This window comes from Acinonyx jubatus, chromosome B1, assembly GCF_027475565.1.
Source record: "Acinonyx jubatus isolate Ajub_Pintada_27869175 chromosome B1, VMU_Ajub_asm_v1.0, whole genome shotgun sequence".
NCBI lineage: Eukaryota > Metazoa > Chordata > Mammalia > Carnivora > Felidae > Acinonyx > Acinonyx jubatus.
In genome coordinates, this window is record NC_069382.1 from 27158304 (window position 1) to 27170246 (window position 11943).

The 11943-nt window shown below is 42.2% G+C and overlaps 1 protein-coding gene and 1 pseudogene across 1 annotated transcript; one reads left to right on the plus strand and one right to left on the minus strand.

The window, feature by feature from the left end:
* Positions 1–3310: 3310 nt before the first annotated feature.
* Positions 3311–4102, minus strand: LOC106966558 (60S ribosomal protein L12-like). Its single transcript, XM_015062686.3, is given in 2 exon segments — positions 3311–3584; positions 3811–4102. Coding segments are annotated over 2 exon segments (501 nt in total). The 3' UTR covers positions 3311–3375.
* A 1486-nt stretch (positions 4103–5588) lies between these two features.
* Positions 5589–10588, plus strand: LOC128314360 (60S ribosomal protein L34-like; annotated as a pseudogene).
* The last annotated feature ends 1355 nt before the right edge of the window (positions 10589–11943 follow it).

The following is an 11943-nucleotide window of genomic DNA, read 5'->3' on the forward strand; positions in this document are numbered from 1 at the left end:
GAAATCGCGTCGGATGCTTAACTGAGCCATCTAGGCACCCCTACACGTGGCAAATTTAGAGAAGCTTTCTGATTTATACATTAGTCTCATGTGAATTTAATTTGTATAGTTCGGCCCCCAAGTCTGTCCATTTAGTCTATGAATTCTGAATATTCTGATAAAACACAGTTTCTGATCCTTTAGGACAAAGAACCAAAGCCTGGACAATGTATTATGAAACTTCGCTCTTTGGGGCTTCTCCATAGCCAGGTTGCCACTTTCTCTAATAGTCTCTCTCACTGAGACTGCACTCCAGCTTCATCACAGACATTCTAGGCAATTACGCTAATGGTAGGACAAACCCTGACAAGCTTGTGACAAAAATGGTAGCAATTGGGCAGGGAGAAGAAAGAAACCATCTTATCACAGCATCTTACTGCAATGTGGTGATAGCTGTTGGGTCAGGATGATAGATTTTCACCAGTTGGATAATATCAGGTCCAGAAAGGGTACTCTACACTGCTGTCTTACTCATCCATGAATACACACTATAATACTTACTTATGCTATGTAGAAAGTTACCTTGAGATGTAGCAACGAGATCCAGTGAACATATCTTACATGCTTTCTGCAGGTCAAATCTAGGAGTACTTCAACTGGTGCTTCTGGCTCAGTGTGCCTCATGATGTTTCTCAGCCAGTCAGTCAGACCTGCAGTCATCTGAAGACTTGACTGGGGCTGGATGGTCCACTTACAAGATGGAGCACGTGAGCCTTGCCATAGGGCTGGTGGGTATCCATGAAATGGCAGCCAGCTTCCCTCAGCTTCCTTCAGATCCATGTGAGGAAGGACCTTGTCTCTAGAGTTGCATACTATCACTTCTACTTAGAAGCAAGTCATTAAGTCCGTCTCTCAATGGAGAGAGGATTAAGATCCACCTTTTGAAGGGAGGAGCATCCAAGAATTCATGTTCATATTCTAAAACCATACACACATCCCTTTATACCTGGGTTCCTTACTAGTGCGCAATCAGCATCTCAAGGCTCTCCACATCAGGGAAGATGGGTTCAGGAAGAACTCTTTCTTAATGGGCATGCCACATGACCTCATCAGAGGTCTTCAGCTTATAAACTTCTCTAAACATCATCTTCTTAGAAATTTAGATTACTCATCCCTAAATATATATTTCATGAACCATAAGTTTAACTTCTCTAGGCCTAGTAGAAATTATTATTAATAAAAATCCTGAAGGGTAAGAATGTTGAGTAAGAGAATGAAAACCCTACAAAAACTCTTCTTCTTCTTCTCCTTCTCCTCCTCCTCCTCCTCCTCCTCCTCCTCCTCCTCCCTCTCGTCCCCCTCCTCCTCTTCTTCTTTTAAATTTTTTAAGTAACCTCTCCACCCAATATGGGGCTCAAACTCATGTCCCCATGATCAAGAGTCACATGTTATACACACGCTCTACCAACTAAGCCAGCCAGGCTTCTTAACATATACTTAGGCATTAACTTGTTAAATGTGTATACAACCGACTACGTGACAGGCACTGTTAAAAGCAGTTTACACTTAACTGGTTAGTTACACACTAAGTCATTTAATTCTCTTGACAATCAGGTGATATTATCACTGTTTTACAGATGTGGAAGTTGAAGCACAGACAGGCTAAGTAACTGTCCAAGGTCACTGAGTAAATGGCATTTGGCTCCAGAGTTCATGATTTTTTTTTTTTAATTTATTTTTTTAACGTTTATTTATTTTTGAGACAGAGAAAGACAGAGCATGAATGGGGGAGGGGCAGAGAGAGAGGGAGACACAGAATCGGAAGCAGGCTCCAGGCTCTAAGCTGTCAGCCCAGAGTCCGACGCGAGGCTCGAACTCACGGACCGCGAGATCGTGACCTGAGCTGAAGTCGGACGCTTAACCGACTGAGCCACCCAGGTACCCCAGAGCTCATGATCTTAACCCCATTCAATACTGCCTTTTAGAAGACCTGTTAAACTTTTTTAGAGATTCCATAATTCAGCGGGCTTCCTAAATGCTAGTTAGAAAAACAGTTGTAGACTTGCCTTGCTTATTAATCTTTTTTTTTTTTTTAAAGTTCTTCGATGGTGTGAGATAAAACAATAGGAAAACTTAAAAAGAATTATTTGGTCTTCCCCCTGAATTCAGTAAAAATTACTAGAAAGGGGGATGCCTGCCTGGTTCAGTCAGTAGAGCATGCAACTCTTGATCTCTGGGTTGTGAGTTCAAGCCCCACATTGGGTGTAAAGATCACTTAAAAATAAAATCTTGGAAAAAAAAAAAAAAAGAATTACTAAAAGAGGGGTCATCATGTTGAGGCTATAGGACATTCTATCCAAAAACTTTAAATTGGTTCTGCTGATTATTAATTAACCGTGGTAGTAAATCATGGTGGTGTTTTTGTTGTTTTTACTAATAAACGTAATATAATTTCATTTTAGATGATTTAGGGGGTGGGAAGGAAATACTTATAATTCTGTGGCCCACCCTTAAACACCACTGCTTGAACTCCTTATATCATTTTGGTAGCTAGTTCTCAGTATACAGTCCAACTGTTAATGAAGGTAAATGAAGATCTCTTTCAGATACTTGAATCTTAAAGCTTCATAATCCACCCTGTAGACCTGCTGTTTTATCACAAGAGGGCACCAGGAAACAGGATAGTTTTGCCCCTAGTGATTAGCAAATAGGTTCCCTTGAAGAATTTTATTTTTTAATGTTTATTTAGTTTTGAGAGAGGCAGATCAAGCAGGGGAGGGACAGAGAATGGGGGAGGCGGGGCGGCGCAGAGGATCCAAAGCAGGCTCCAAGCCGAAAGCAGAGGAGAGGGCCTGATGCGGGGCTCTCGAACTCATGAACCGCAAGATGACCCAAGCTGAAGTCTGACACTTAACTGACTCAACCACCCACGCGCCCTGAGAATTTTATTATCCTTAGTAATCTGACCCATATTTTTTTTTATTTAAAAAAATTTTTTTTACATTTATTTTTGAGAGAGACAGAGCACAAGCAGGGTAGGGGCAGAGAGAGAGGGAGACACAGAATCGGAAGCAGGCTCCAGGCTCTGAGCTGCTCTGAGCTGTCAGCACAGAGCCTGACACAGGACTCGAACCCCCAAACCATGGGATTATGACCTGAGCCAAAGTTGGACACTCAACCGACTGAGCCACCCAGGCGCCCCATAATCTGACCCACTATTAAAGCTACCAACATTTTCTTCCTTTTTCCTTCCTTCCTTCCTGCCTTCCCGCCTTCCTGCCTTCCTTCCTTCCTCTTCTTTCTTTCTTTCCTTCTTTCTTCCCTACCTCCTTTCTTTTTCTTTTATTTTCGTTGTCAAATGATCCTTTATTGAAATATTTTCCTTATTAGTAGTTCTTAACTAGCTGGGCATTCCATTGTACCACTATTGATGTCATCTGTGATGTCATGAGGGTGGTGGCCATCAACATTGCATCCCACAGACTGGGCAGTCTCCAGGATCTCTTTAATGGTTCCAGAGAGTTCTCAGGCTAAAGATCCGTGCCACATTTATCAGGCAATATTGACAATCTCATCAAAAGTGAGATTTCTGGGGTGCCGAATGGCTCAGTTGGTTGAGCCTCTGACTCTCGATTTTGGGTGAGGTCACAATCCCAGGGTCATGGGATTGAACCCCGAGTCAGGCTCTGTGCTGAGCGTGGAGCCTGTTGATGATTTTTTCTCTTTCTCCCTCTCCCTCTGCCTCTGCCTGTGCCTGTGTGTGTGCACACTGTCTCTCAAAATAAAACAAAATTTTAAAAAATTTTAAAGTGATATTTCTACTGTGCTTACTGTTTTTGTGCTTCTTTCTGTCTGTTGGTGGTTCCTTGAGGACTCTGGTAATCCGGGTGGAGGCAGAAGGTACCACTTCAATCTGGGCCTGTCTGTTCTGAATGGTCCGCTTTGCTGTAATCCTCAGACTCTTCCAATCACCAGTTGCCTTGGTGATGTTATCACCAACTTTTTTTGTAGACAAACGCAGGGGGCCAATCTTTGGGGCCAGGACAGATGTGGTGCCAACCTCCTCACCAGTGCACCTCAGGTGTGCGACTTTGATCTCGCCGGGGTCAAATTTAGGCGCCATGTCGGAGGCAGCTGGTGTCAGGTGAACCTGGATTCGGGACGACCGAAGACAGTCGCACCTTGGCCTCTTCTGAGCCGAAAGCCGAAAGCTTGACTGCAATATTTTCTTTTTTTTTTTTTAATTTTTGTCTTTTTTTTAATGTTTTATTTATTTTTGAGACAGAGAAAGACAGAGCATGAACGGGGGAGGGGCAGAGAGAGAGATGGAGAGACCCAGAATCTGAAGCAGGCTCCAGGCTCTAGGCTGTCAGCACAGAGCCCGACGTGGGGCTCGAACAGACCGCGAGATCATGACCTGAGCCGAAGTCGGCCGCTTAACTGACTGAGCCACCCAGGTGCCCCTTCAATATTTTCTTAAACATAAACTAGGAACAGTTCCTTTCCTGCCTTCTTCAAAGAGATGTATTTTAATATTTCAGAACATTCACCATGTTGGACCCCGTGACACCAAACACATCCAATGGGAGACCCCGGCATTATGCCCTGCTGCAGAGAAGCATTACTGGCCCTCCTGGCAGCTTAGCAAAGAAGGGTTTGGTCAAATCGTATTCGTTAGCATTCCCCTCAGAAGAGTTTCACAGCTTCATATAAATTTGAATGCTAAGTTTCTGAATTGAGATTTTCTGTTTCTAAAACCAGCTCAGCTTTCCTGTGGTTCATACCTTTGAACCAGTCCCTGTTCTGTGTGAAAAATACTCCTGATGCTGAAGACCCACACAATTTTTACAACTAGTAAGTAGGCTAGTCCCTGACGGGCTAATCACTTCTTCCTGACGCGTATGCTCTCCAAAAGTCAGTCATTTGTTCCCAAACTTGTTTATGCAAGTTGTACTTGGTAATCATATAATTTAATTTAATATTACCCAAATGAAACAAATAGGAGCATGAAGAGAGTTGTGATGTCCATGAAAATAAGTTGAATACTTAGAAAGTCCTGGTAAAGACCTATTGGATACCCAGAAGTAGCTCTAAAGGATTGTCTTTCTCAAGAAAAAAATGCTGTGGGATTAGGTATGGGCAAACAAATGTGTAAGTTCAGGTGGAGGAAAGGTCAAAATCCAGCAGAATTCTGCCCTCAGTTTTCTCTACAAGTGTCTTGAGTCCTCAGTCCAATTAAACTAAAATTGATAGTGCTACTTGCTCACATTAATGTATGTCTTTTGTACAGCCTTGGTCCATAGACTCCAATCACAAAAGGCCTTTTAGCCCGATATCAGAGGAATGGTGGATGAATGGAATTGTATGTTTTTAATTAAAAATAACATTTTAAGGGGCGCCTGGGTGGCTCAGTCGGTTGAGCGTCCGACTTAGGCTCAGGTCATGATCTCGCGGTCCGTGAGTTCGAGCCCCGCGTCGGGCTCTGGGCTGACGGCTCAGAGCCTGGAGCCTGCTTCGGATTCTGTGTCTCCCTCTCTCTGACCCTCCCCCATTCATGCTCTGTCTCTCTTGTCTCAAAAATAAATAAACGTTAAAAAAAATAACATTTTAATGTTTATTATAATTTTGTGATTCTCCACTCTGATCAGCAGATCCTGACGACCTAGGGAAGAGAGCTTCTACCGTAGACTTGTAGGAGCTGGCCAACCACACGTAGGTAGCGGAACGATTGACCTCAATGCTTGTTAGTGACTTACGTATACTGTTGAATGAATAACCTCTTTTTTTTTTAATGTTTATTTATTTTTGAGAGAGCATGAGTCGGGGAGGGGCAGGAGTACAAGGGGACAGAGGATCCAAAGTGGGCTCTGCACTGACAGTAGAGAGCCTGATTCTCACGAACCGTGAGATCAAGACTTGAGCCTAAGTTGGGCATATAACCCACTGAGTCACCCAGGCACCCCATGAATAACCTAACACACAGAACCCTTTATCTCTGGGTTAAGTGCACTTGATTTTTAATACAGCAGATTTTTAGAACTTAATTACCTATAATATATCTAGACCTATTAGCTGAAAGAATGGTTTCAGGTCCTTCAACTTATCCTGTAACTGCCTAAAATACATTTTTTTTTTACTTAAGGCTCGCTGGCACAATTGTAGATGTGTCATATATATCACTTAACTGCGTAGAGCCCCCAAAAGAGAAGTCTTTGACTTTGTGTTTACCCCTGTAGTTAGTGAACTTCTGCCATTGTGCTCAGTATATTTTATAATTAGAAAAAGAATGACCCACACTTGGTCCCGTATGATAATCTTTACATTTGAACTTTATTATAATGCAGTAAAAAAAATTGGAAAGCTTTTTACCGGTTGCAGATAAATTGTTAAATTTGTGCCAGATGACAGAAAATCAAATGCATTTGAGTTTTGAATACAGAAATATGAAAGGGGAAAACTTGTACTGTAAATGGTACTCTGCTAAAGTTGACTTCCTCTTTCTACAATGTGTTAGGGCCCCTCCCTATATTTCAACCCTTGCCCAAAAGAAAAGCCATGTTATTAGATCAAGGGCAAGCATCCATCCCCCTCTTCTTCCTCCTCAGCAGAGCCTCAAATTTTACTCAGCTGTCCGTCCAGTCCACAGGTGAACCTTAATCAGTCCATGCCAATGAGTGTTGGGCCTTTCCCTGGTCCACAATGTGCCTGTAACTTAAATTTGCCTAATATAAGCTGAAGGACAAACTAACTTGTCATTGAGGGAGGTTTTCCTTCTACCACTGGATGTGAATAAGGGGACATACTGCCTATTTGCTGCTGGCAGCCACCTTACCACCACGAGGAGAGGTAGCAGAATGACAATATAGAAAAAATGGAGGTGCTTTAAGACGTGGCTGAGCTTAACCTTAGAGCCTGCTTCACTCTGGACTTGTTAGGTGAGACAGTACATTTTCCCATTATCTCAGCAAGTGTGAACTGGGTTTTCTGTTACAGAAATTTTATATCCTAATACAAAATACCAAAAATTTTCAAGAAATTTTGCCTCAATTTTTTTAAGTTTATTTATTGATTTTTGAGAGAGGGGGTGGGGGTGTTCTAGCGGGATAGGGACAGAGAGGAGGGGAGAGCCTCAAGCGAGCTTGGCATTGTCAGCTCAGAACCCGACTCGGGCCTCAAACTCACGAATTGTGAGATTGTGACCTGAGCCGAAGCCAAGAGTCAGATGCTTAACTGACTGATGGACCCACGCACCCCTACCTCAATTTTTTTTTTAATGTTTACTTATTTTTGAGGGACAGAGACAGAGCATAAGCGGGGGAGGGGCAGAGAGAGAGGGAGACACAGAATTCGAAGCAGGCTCCAGGCTCTGAGCTGTCAGCACAGAGCCCGATGAGGGGCTCGAACTCCCAGACTGTGAGATCATGACTTGAGCTGAAGTCGGTCACTCAACCGACTGAGCCACCCAGGTGCCCCACCCCTGCCTCAATTTTTAAGTGGCCTGCTTTGCTGATGTAGTCAGTACGTGCCTGGTCTATCTATTGTGCAGTCCAGCACTGCCAGGTGCTGCAGGGATGGCAAATTGAAGAGGGGCAAGTGTGCATATGCAAGCAGACCAGATAAGAAGTTTTGTGGTGGCTTTGGGATGGACTGTTAAAGATAGGGACAAGTGGAACACTTAGACATTTAGGAGGTAAAATTGATAAGATTCAGCGATTGACCAAATATTGGGGGAAGGGAGAGACAAGGTGGCAAGCATGACCTAGGGTTTCTATTTTGTGTAAGTAGATGGGTGGTGGTCTACTCACTGAGCTCGAGAGAGCACAGGAAGAAGACAGGTTGATATTAACAAGAATTTGATGTTGGAAACATTGATTTTGAGATGCCTTTGAGATATCCAATGTAGATTTTTCTATAGCAGCTCGAGACATAATTTATCCTTTTAAAATCTACAGTTTTGAGGATTTTAATACATTCATAGAGCTATGCAATCATCATTACTAATTTCTTTTTTTAACATTTTCACTCCAAAACCCCATATCCATGAGCAGTTTTCTCATTCCTTCTTCCTCCAAACCCTGGCAACCGCTGATCTACTTTCAGTGTCTGGATTTGCCTGTTCTGGATAAGCAACTCATCACATAAAATGTGATGATAAAGTTAATGGCTGGGTTTCTCATCAGAAATCATGGAGGCTAGCTTTTTCTTCTCAGGATGGCGTCCAATAGGCACTCAGAATGGTCTAGTGTTTGACATACCATCGTTGGCTGTCCTACGATACAGCCTCTAACAAAACCAGGCTGTCCTGAACCCCTGGTAATAGAATCATTTACCTTTATACCAAGAAGATTGGGAAAGCATCCAATTCTGCTTGTGGGGTATGCCCAGGCCGACTTTGAGGAGTTCATGCTATGAGACCTAGAGTTCTTCTGAGGTTGTCTAAAATGAAAGAACATATCATCAGGGCCTATGGTGGTTCTGTGTGAGCTAAGTGTGTTTGTGATAGGACCAATTGTGCTTTCCTTGTTGATGAGCAGAAAATTGTTTTGAAAGTGTTGAAGGCACAAGCACAGCGTCAGAAAGCTAACTAAAAAAGTGAAGTTTTTTTGAGTAATAAAAAATTTTTAAAATCACAGAGACTAGAAGGCAGTAGGTGACGTATGTATGTATGTATGTATGTATTTTTTGATTTTGTGATTTTATGATTTTATCTTAAAGTAATCTCCACACCCAGTGTGGGGCTTGAACTCACAACCCCGAGATCAAGAGTTGCACGCTTCTCCAACTGGGCCAGCCAGGTGCCCTTAGGGTGATATACTTAAAGTCCTGAAAAAAAAATTGTCAACCAATTGAAAAGAGGTACTTACAAACAGGTATTTGCACACCAACAATGTTCACCAACGTTCATAGCATTATTCACAAAAGGTAGAAACAACCCAAGTATTCATTTATAGAAGAATGGATAAAAAATGTGTAGTGTGTCCCTACAGTGGAATATTATTTGGTCATAAAAAAGGAATGAAGTATGGATCCATCCTACAACATGGATGAACCTTGAAACATGCTGAGTAAAAGAAGCCGGACCCAAAAGGCCACACACACAGTGTGATTCCATTCATATGATCCGTCAAGAATAGGCAAACCTACAGAGACAAAAAGTAGAGTGGTAGTTGATGGGTGATGAAGAGAAGGGCAATTGGGGACTACAGGTTTCCTTTTAGGTTAAAGTAGAAATATTCTAGAATTAAACAGGGATGGTGGTTGCATAGCATTGCAAATATACTAAAAAGCACTGAATTGTATACTCTAAAATGTTTAAGGTGGTGAATTATGTTACCTGAAATTTATCTAAATAGAAGAATTTTCTGTTTCAGAAATGGAAAAGGATGATGAGACTATTTCCCCATATCTGATATTAAAGGGCAAAACTGGATTTATGGTGTCTCTAGTCAGGGAGAACTGTTTGTCAGGCATGGTCTCCAAGAGCAGAGCAGACTGCTGATCTCCTGTAGGGTTTTTGAGAAGTGTGGAATTCATGGATTGATGGCCTTTCAGAAGTGTGAATGGGTTGACATCATCTGTGGAAGTGTGGTTGCTCAGGTGAGACATACTGATTTGCAGGTGCTCAGGTGCGCTTTTACCACAGCGGGTCCATTCTTATTTATTGACTGATTTTCAACAGCAAGAGTGAACACTGGTTGCTTTGCAAAAGTATGTTCAGTTCAGCTAATTGTCACAGGTAGATTGAAGAGACTTAACAACCAGTTCTGGTGGCTTCTTGTTACCATGGCTACAGAACAATCCATCTTTCCCTAACTTGGTAGGAGCCTTCTTTTTCTCATACCAACCTCTTCCATGTCTGTAACCTCTTCCATTCTCTCCCTCAGGGTCTGATCAATGAGAGGGAAAGGGCAGGAATCTCCTTCAATACAGGCTCTGTGCTTCTTTACTCATACATCTATTCAACAAATTGTGTCATGGCATACAGAGGAGGAGAATAATACAGTCCCTGTCCCAGAGTCTGGGGGTGGAACTCAGCTACACTCGTTCTGTCCAGAAGAGGGAGGGAGGTTCCCAGAGGAGAAAAGCCTTGAATGGACCTGACCCTGACTCAATCCTGGCACTTACTCTATCCGTGTAAGTATGCAGGACAAATCAGGAGAAAAGGCTTTCAAGAGAAGCAAGTTAACAGTATATCGTGATTAAGTTTTTATGTCAATTCATCTAGATAAGAAATTAATATTTATTAGTTACTTGCCTTGTGTTAGGCTTTGCTAAGTGCTTTAAATGGGTTTTACTAAAACCTCACAAAAACCTTATGATTAGGTACCACTCTTGACATCATATGCCAAGGAGGAAATTTACTCTCAAAGGGCTAAATAATTTGCCCAAGGTTATGTGGTAAGCAGCAGAGGCTGGATTCAAATACAGACCATCTGACTTAATAACTACTTGGAACCTTTGATAAATTACAAGTTTAACATAGGGAAGAAAAACGTAGCCTACAGAAGAGGGCATTCAATTTCAATGTGAAGTATATCTAATCCACCTTAATGAGACAATTTATGTTTCAGGCATCGATCAGGATTTGCATTCAAAAGTATTTTAATTATTATGAAAAAGTATTTGGATAGGGTGGCTTAGTCAGCTGAGTGTCTGACTTGATTTCGGCTCAGGTCATGATCTCATGGTTTGTGAGATCGAGCCCTGTATCAGGCTCTGCGCTGACAGCATGGAGCCTGCTTGGGATTCTCTCTCTCTCTCTCTCTCTCTCTCTCTCTCTCTCTCTCTTTCTCTCTCTCCCCCTCTGACCCCCTCAAAAATAAGTAAATAAACTTTTTAAAAAAAGGTTTTTGGTACAATATATATCCCATAATTTAACAGATAATAACTGTTGAATTCAACAGTTATTCAACAGAATTGAATAATTCTGATTGAACCATCAAGTTAAAGGAACTGAAGGAAATTTACAGAGAAAACTGGTTTTATCCTTCAGAAAGAAGCTTATAAGGGTGACACAATGAGGATGATAGGTATATATGTACATTTATTAAGGCTCAAATCAGAACACTAATCAGGGAGCCTGGGTGACTCAGTTGGTTAAGTGTATGACTTCAGCTCGGGTCGTGATCTTGCTGTTTATGAGTTCGAGCCCCATGTCTGGCTCCGTGCTGACAGCTCAGAGCCTGGAGCCTGCTTCAGATTCTGTTTCTCCCTCTTTCTCTTCTCCTCCCCTGCTTGCACTCTGTCTCTCTCTCAAAAATAAAGATTAAACAAAATTTTTTTTAATAAAAACACAAATTACCTAAGTACTTACCCTGTGGTACATGGCTTATATGCAAAAAGTGGGTTTTTTTTCCCTAAAAAAAAGTGTCTGTAACTTCCATCAACTTCTTAAAGAATTCTGTTACCACCCCCCACAAAAAGCTAAGAATGACTGCTCTGAAATTTTCAGCAGGGAAAAATGACTAATACATTCCTAATTTTGCTTCCATTTACATTTCTTTCTCAATGTTAATTACTGGTTACATTACACAGTTTACTTTGGTTACCATATTTTCTAGTCAAGGATTTTTGGGTCACAAGGTAAAGACATTACTTAAAACTAATTTAAGCAAAAAGGACTTCATGGAAGGTTCTCGATAGTTAATGGAATCCAAGGGCATCAAGCAGAGCTGGGACCCACAGAGGACTGGACCAGGAAGCTGGCAGTCAGCTTAGCTTCCCTTACTCAAGTTCTCTCTCACATTGTCCCCTCTGTTGGCTTCTCAGCAGACCAGCGATCACTGCTTATACGTGCGTGTGACCCACCGCGGTTGCCCTCACTCCCTGGTTTGCTCGTGCTCTGTTCACTGGCCTGCGGAAATGATGACACAGCATCTCACAGTGCCCTGTTCAGAACTCTCAGGACGGAGTCTCTGCTGGACCCACTGCTGGTCTCGTCAGCCACAGGCAGAAAGGCAAGTG